The sequence below is a fragment of the Echinops telfairi genome, unplaced genomic scaffold (assembly GCF_000313985.2).
Source record: "Echinops telfairi isolate 266 unplaced genomic scaffold, ASM31398v2 ScPeMD7_15;HRSCAF=58, whole genome shotgun sequence".
Lineage (NCBI taxonomy): Eukaryota > Metazoa > Chordata > Mammalia > Afrosoricida > Tenrecidae > Echinops > Echinops telfairi.
In genome coordinates this window covers 5,639,146-5,645,723 of record NW_022103912.1, presented here as the reverse complement: position 1 = coordinate 5,645,723, position 6,578 = coordinate 5,639,146, and the positions used below count along the sequence as shown (strand labels likewise).

Sequence of the window (6,578 nt, the reverse complement as noted above, 5' to 3'; positions counted from 1 at the left end):
AAGCCAGAGAGGTTTCTTCTGTGTTATTGCACTCTGAGATTCCCAAGGAAGAAAAGGAAAAGAAAAAAAGAAAAGAAAAGAAAGCAAGTAAATATATATATATTCCTCCTAGTTTTCAAGCTGAGTGCCTGTGTTCCCTCCTACCTGCTGGGTTCTCTGGTACTGGCAGAAGCTCCATCCGTGGTTGTTATTTGGTGGCCAGGTTTTCTTTTTAACTCCAGGAAAGTATTTTAAATAAGAATTATAGTACCTTAAAAAAGAAATTTCGTGGAATTCAATGATGACAAAAGAGCTAGGCAAATCTTTCCAAATGTGACTTTTTTCTTTATATCTCTTCTTTAATCTGCTTTATTCCCCCAACACCAACTTTCAAAGAGAATGCAAATTACTCTCCTTCTACCAGATATCACTAAGATACAGAAAGAGATCAAAAGTGAACTACGAAACTGTCCAGTCTAATAGAACTCTAGAGTCTCAACTAAGTTGGAGGAAATGTTCGGTATTAAAATCCCAGCCAGAATGAGATTGGTGTTATCTTTAGCTGATATAAAATTGAAGCCGGGAACTCCAGGCACAACAGCAGGAGATCATTTTGATTGGCTATTTTTGGAATAAATCATCAGGCCATTTTTTCTAGTTTATGTGTCCAAAAAGGAATACTATTTATTCTGTCAAAATGTTGTTGCTGTGAGTCCAACTCAGCTCCATGGCACCAGCCAGAACATGTTGATGGAATAAACTCATGGGAAGCATCTTTGTCCAAGAAATCAAGACGAATTATAATTCCTAAGCAAAGCTTGCATATCTCAATTAATGACAACAAAGATGCTTAGGATTCTTAATGCTGTCATATGTCAGAAAGTTCAACTTCTGCTAAAGTTAGGGACAAATAGCTCTTGCTTTATGTTCTTATAAAATAAGAACAGCATTGGTTGTAAAATTAGATTTAGTTCACTAAATACTTCAACAGCTGTATCAAAGCCCTCAAATCATGTTTATTTTCTTCTCCCCCTTCCACGCTAAATATGTATGTTTAAATTTTTAATTTCATTTCTCGTGTGCCTTCCTTTATCATTATTATTCCTTTTATTTTGTGGATTTTAATTTTTGTCTTTACACTTATTCTTCCTCTATTCTCTCTTGCTGTTCCAGTGCTCAGCTGACGTGAACTCAGATATTTGTGGATTGGTTGATTTTGGTGTGGGTGACAGTTTACAGATCAAATTAGTTTTCTATTTAACAGTTTACACACATTTTTGTTTCCTAACAGTATTTGTAATTTCCACAACATCAAAGTACTCTTACCACATCCTTCCTGGTTCTCCATATCCACTCTTCCTTCTTTTTACCCACTTTCTTACTTCTGAGCTTTTGGGGGGCTGCTTACATCTTAAGGGGTCCATTTTTCACAATGATCATTATTCAAGGTACAGGCCTGCCTGTTGTTTATATGTAAATTGATTCCCAGGGGTGGATTCATTTTACAGGTTTTAAGGGCTACCATCTCAAGAGTTCTACCAGTCTCTAGAACACACAGATATTTAGATATTCCTAATGCCCTACGTGAGGAAGACCTTCAACAAGATGGACTGACACAGTGCGTGCAATAATGGACTTGAAAATATATCAATTGTGAGGATGGTGCAGACAGGGCATTGCTTCCTTCATAATAAACTAAACACTATAATATCATACTTAATATTTATAAGGGAGCTGTCTTGGTATCTGATATTAACAGGGCTTTCATCATTCACACCTAGTGCTTTAGCCAGGATGCCTAGAAATATAAAAATAGATTGAGGGAATCTACTGAACAATTTGGAATTTTGGGGTGGTGCATATGATTAACGTGATTAACACACACAGCAAATGATCAGAGGTTCACATCTACTCAGAGGTACCTAGAAAGAAAGGGCTGCCCACATTTGGTCAAGATGACTCATGATTGCTTAGACAACTAGGTTTGGATGTTAAACTTCTTAGGTGGGTCTGATGATATCAGGGAGACTTTGGATCACTTATATAGTTGTACTTACGTGGTTTTCTCTCCTTGGATTTGTATAAGTGAGATGATTTTTGTTCTTGTAAAGCACAAAATGACTATACCTTAATAGAATCACATGACATGTCTTTTATTACAAAATTATTTCCTACTTATTGGGTAAAGGTTCAAAGTACATAAAATCAAACAGAAGAGACACACTACCCTGCAGTTGCCGTCCAGTCTTCCGAGACCCTGTCTGCCAACACCGTGCGAATGGCCTCCCAAAACCGCGACCCAGCCGCAGTCAGTGTCGTAGCCGCCCGAAAAGGAGCCGAGCCCAGCGGGGGCGCAGCCCAGGGTTCCGTGGGCAAGAGGCTACAACAGGAGCTGATGACCCTCATGATGTCTGGCGACAAAGGAATCTCTGCCTTTCCGGAATCAGACAACCTTTTCAAGTGGATAGGGACCATCCACGGAGCAGCTGGTACAGTCTATGAAGACCTGAGGTATAAGCTCTCCCTGGAGTTCCCCAGTGGCTACCCTTACAATGCGCCCACAGTGAAGTTCCTCACCCCCTGCTACCACCCCAACGTGGACACTCAGAGTAACATCTGCCTGGACATCCTGAAGGACAAGTGGTCTGCCCTGTATGACGTCAGGACGATTCTCCTCTCCATCCAGAGCCTGCTGGGAGAGCCCAACATCGACAGCCCTTTGAACACACACGCTGCTGAACTCTGGGAAAACCCAACAGCCTTTAAGCAATACCTGCAGGAAACCTACTCAAAGCAAGTCTCCAGCCAAGAGCCCTGACCCTCCCTGTCCTTGCATTGTGTTGTCTTCTCTTCCTAGATGTCTGTCCTCCCTCCCCTCCCCCTTGATTTCTGTGTAGAACTCTTATCTTAAGCTGTGGTGTCATTCCTGTTTTGTTTGTTTTTAAATTAAGTCTCCATTTGCACCCTTGTGATGATTATATTAAATAAATAACATTTGGGGTTAAAAAAAAATCAAACAGAAGATGTAATTGTTAGGTTTGGCTTGCTGTGGGAAAGTTCATGACTGAAGACGGCCGTTTCAGGGGAGCATGGAAAAGCGCGAGGAAGGAATACCAGAACAGGAGCAAGGAACCGTTGTGAGGAGCCACAAGCAGGAAATCCCAGGAGAGCCAAGAGAATGTGGCCTGAGATGGCCCACAAGTGCTTATGTGCAGAGCACAACCTAACAAGAGAAGCAAGAGATGGCCCTTCCCCATCATGTTTTATTGAGCCCCTTCTATCCCCACTGGCTGGGGAGGCATGGTTGAGGGTATTGGTCAATCTTATTGGTGGAGTTAAGCACACCTTGTGATGTCACGTCACTGGTGCCTAGTCTGTTTGCTCATGTGGACCTCCTGGCAGGCCTAGGGCACTTTGTCTGTGGATTTTTGCTAGGCAGGCATTTGGGGGCGACGACCCCCTTTACCCTTCATCTATCTATTTGTCACAATGATTTATATCTCTTTTCAAGAAAAACAATGGCTTTCTGGATTTTGTATTTTTTTCCCATGCATACTTCTGAATTTTAAAATATAGATGGAACTCTCGTTCCTGTGAGTGCTTTACCCTCTAGAATCACTCAAAATTTTACATTTAAATCAATGACTTGAAATTCCTCATCCTATGTTCAATTTTGTACCCCTCTCAGGAATCTAAAAATCCATCCTCTTTTTCTACTCTCCCTTTCAGTTCCTCTTTCCTCCATATTTTCATGACATGTTCTTTGCCGTAGCTTTGGTCTTCTTTCCTCTACCTATTCTCCCATTTGTAGCACATAACCCTACTCCAGTCACCAACACAACTCTGACAAAGATCTGCTGCAGGTGGCTCTCTTAGTGAAGGCTCGGTAGCCATGAAGGAGGGCACAGAAGCCTCTGAGCAAGACAAATCTTAAAGGCCTGTCTCTGGGTCCTCGGTTCTCAGCAATTTGAAGCAGCAGCAAATATATTTTTATTGTCCATTTGGTTTTAGTTAGCTAGCTTAAATTATTTGTTTTGAATTCACGAACACCTAAATTTTTAATATTTTGAAAATAACAAAGATGTACAAACTGGAGGCACAGAGAGTAGAAGTATTTATTTTGGAGAAGAATGAATTTATAGTGCATTTATTGCAATGCTAATAAACTATTTTTAATAAATTGATTAGTCTTACCTGTCCTTTAAGTAGCTTATGCAATTTGATGGCAAGATTTCATTTGTCATCAGATAACTTCCCACCCACACCTCTTTTACCCCATAACTTATTATTTCTTAACTGCTATCCCTCAAAAGGTCAATGAGAGAAGATGTATTTTTAACAGGGTGTAAGTAGTAGTTGGAAAAACAAAACAAAAGTAACAAAATAATGATAAACCCCAAATAGCAAATCTGTTTAAATATTTCACAAGGTAGGCTCCATTTTGGTTTGCTCTAATTTAAAAAAATTTAATATCTACTAGATAGTTGCCAGTAACAGGAGAGTACATGTCAGCCACCTTTATCTACATTCACAGTAGAAGTTCTATTTTGCTTGAAGTGAGAAAACTGATTCTACTACATCTTTTGTCACCCAAAACACTCTAAGTCACTGATAGCAAGCTGATTTCACCTTCTAGGGACCCTCTGGGACAGGGTGCAATGAACTGGTCCTTAATGTATCTAAAAGAGTAAATCTTTACAGGAGCAGCCAGGCTCCTCCCCCAAGCAGCTGGTAGATTAACACCACTGGGTTAGTAGGCTAGTGTCCAACCCACAGTGCCACTACAACTATTTCCAAAAATTATAGATGATAGAGAGACACTAATAAGTAGACATTTTAAACATATGCAACCATATGTTGTCCATATAGTTAAGCTTTCAAAGGTATCAGAATAAGGTCAAGTGGAACTTTGATGAGACACATATGAAACAGGCTGCAAATCCAGCATGGAGGCCACATCTGGTTACACAGATGAGAAGAATCCAACTCATACCAGCCCAGGCCTGATTGCAATTTTTATGTACATAACATCCAAACATGCCTCATCTTCCATCTTCCTCTACCCTAGTCTGACCCCAACCAATCTTTTCACTACACTCTACTTTTCTATTAGATTTTCAATGGCCATACAGAACTCACAGACCAAACTCAAAATTAGGGGGCGTTATTAGGGAAGTTAACAGGTGATCAAAGGCCAGGATCGGTAAAAAGTAAGTCATTGGTCCATAGCAATGCCTTTCCTCATACTCTGGGCCACATGGACCCTTGTCCTCTGCTTCTGGGACGAGGAAGTCTACCTGCCATTCCACCCCACTGTCTCAAGGTCTCACATCTCAGGACAGCCCCTTCGCTCTGTCCCACCTTGATTTCTTTGTTCTGTCCCATGGTCTCCATGTTATGACCTCTAATGCCGCGGTCTCAGAATCCATTTTCGGCAATGATCTCAAACATGTTCTCCTGGTGATTTTTTTTTCCTTGTTGGCTTCAGGATTCCCCTCATTCTGCTTCTAAGATGGCTTTTTTTTGAGACACAGAGGAATGACTTGACGGAGATGTGGATTTCGTCATTCAGCATATCATACCCACAAATTAGGAGTGGTGATTGAGTCACACTCCGGTTAGGTGGAATCTTAGAAGATATCGTCCCTTATGCTTGTCCATTAACATAATGGAGGACTCTCTCCAAGTGGGATCGAAGCACAGGTATAGAGCCAGCATTTACAATAGGTTACGAAAGTAATTGTGGATATAAGAGCCATGTTAAGAAGTTTCATGTTACTACACAGGCTACTTGACTTGTCCAGCTGTGAACTAATTTTCCATTCCAGCATATTTTTTTTGAATATGGAATTATAAAGTGAACCGAAGAGGTTAGGAAGTTCCCTGAACTAACTTCATGTGCATTTAGATAAAATCCTTCTGCTGCACACACAGCCTCTGTACCCCCACTGCAGAGAAAACGTTGACACTACTACTGCAAAGGGGTCAAATTCCCCAGACTGGAGTTCTTTCTTTTACTATACAGTATAGAGCCACAAAACTTCTCATAAACTATACATTGAGATGACATTCTGGCCAGTATATAACCCAAATACACTAAAATCTTACGATTCTTTCTCTATTTAAAACCCTTCAAAGCATCTTTCCTTTTCAGCTAAGTGTATCTTAAGTTGTGATCCTGACCAACAAAACCATTGCCATCAAGTGTCTGCTGACTCATAGCAACCTCAGCTAGCATTTCTACTAGTAGAAATCTTTACAGGAACGCACAGCCTCATCTTTCTGTTATAGAGTTTCATCTGCCAACCTTGCCACTAACAGCGTAACACAATCTAACCCATTTGAGCGTTGAACTGCTTCATAGAGTGTTCTAGTTGGTAATTTTTATGGAAGTAGATCTCCCATGGATAAACTTTCCAAACCATGAACATCAGCCTTTGGTTATCAGGCACCACAAGGATTACTTTTTGAAGTGAAGGTGGAGGGACATAAATGGTAACAAATGATGCTAAAATGAAACTGCTATTTATTACTTCTGTTTTTCAATCCCTAGAGGAATCCTGTTCCTTCTGAAAGAATGATTTGCTAGATTACAGAAT

The 6,578-nt window shown here is 40.5% G+C and overlaps 1 protein-coding gene and 1 pseudogene across 4 annotated transcripts; one reads left to right on the top strand and one right to left on the bottom strand.

Annotated features, from left to right (window-relative positions):
- Positions 1-178, bottom strand: part of LOC115868610 — a 9,032-nt pseudogene extending 8,854 nt beyond the window's left edge.
- A 2,079-nt stretch (positions 179-2,257) lies between these two features.
- On the top strand, positions 2,258-2,797 carry LOC101657032 (ubiquitin-conjugating enzyme E2 C). Of its 4 annotated transcripts, none has more exons than XM_004711892.1 (2): positions 2,258-2,393; positions 2,475-2,797. In XM_004711892.1, the coding sequence occupies exons 1-2, from the start codon at positions 2,258-2,260 to the stop codon at positions 2,795-2,797; spliced, it is 459 nt and encodes a 152-aa protein (XP_004711949.1). The 4 variants fall into 4 exon arrangements, with proteins under 4 accessions (XP_004711949.1, XP_012862506.1, XP_004711948.1 ...); XM_013007052.1 differs by having other exon boundaries at positions 2,258-2,410; positions 2,588-2,797; XM_004711891.1 differs by having other exon boundaries at positions 2,258-2,542; positions 2,615-2,797.
- Positions 2,798-6,578: the final 3,781 nt, after the last annotated feature.

What these genes read in the sequence shown, in the direction of transcription:
- LOC101657032 (XM_004711890.2), top strand. Translation starts at nt 2,258, where the DNA reads ATGGCCTCCCAAAACCGCGACCCAGCCGCAGTCAGTGTCGTAGCCGCC.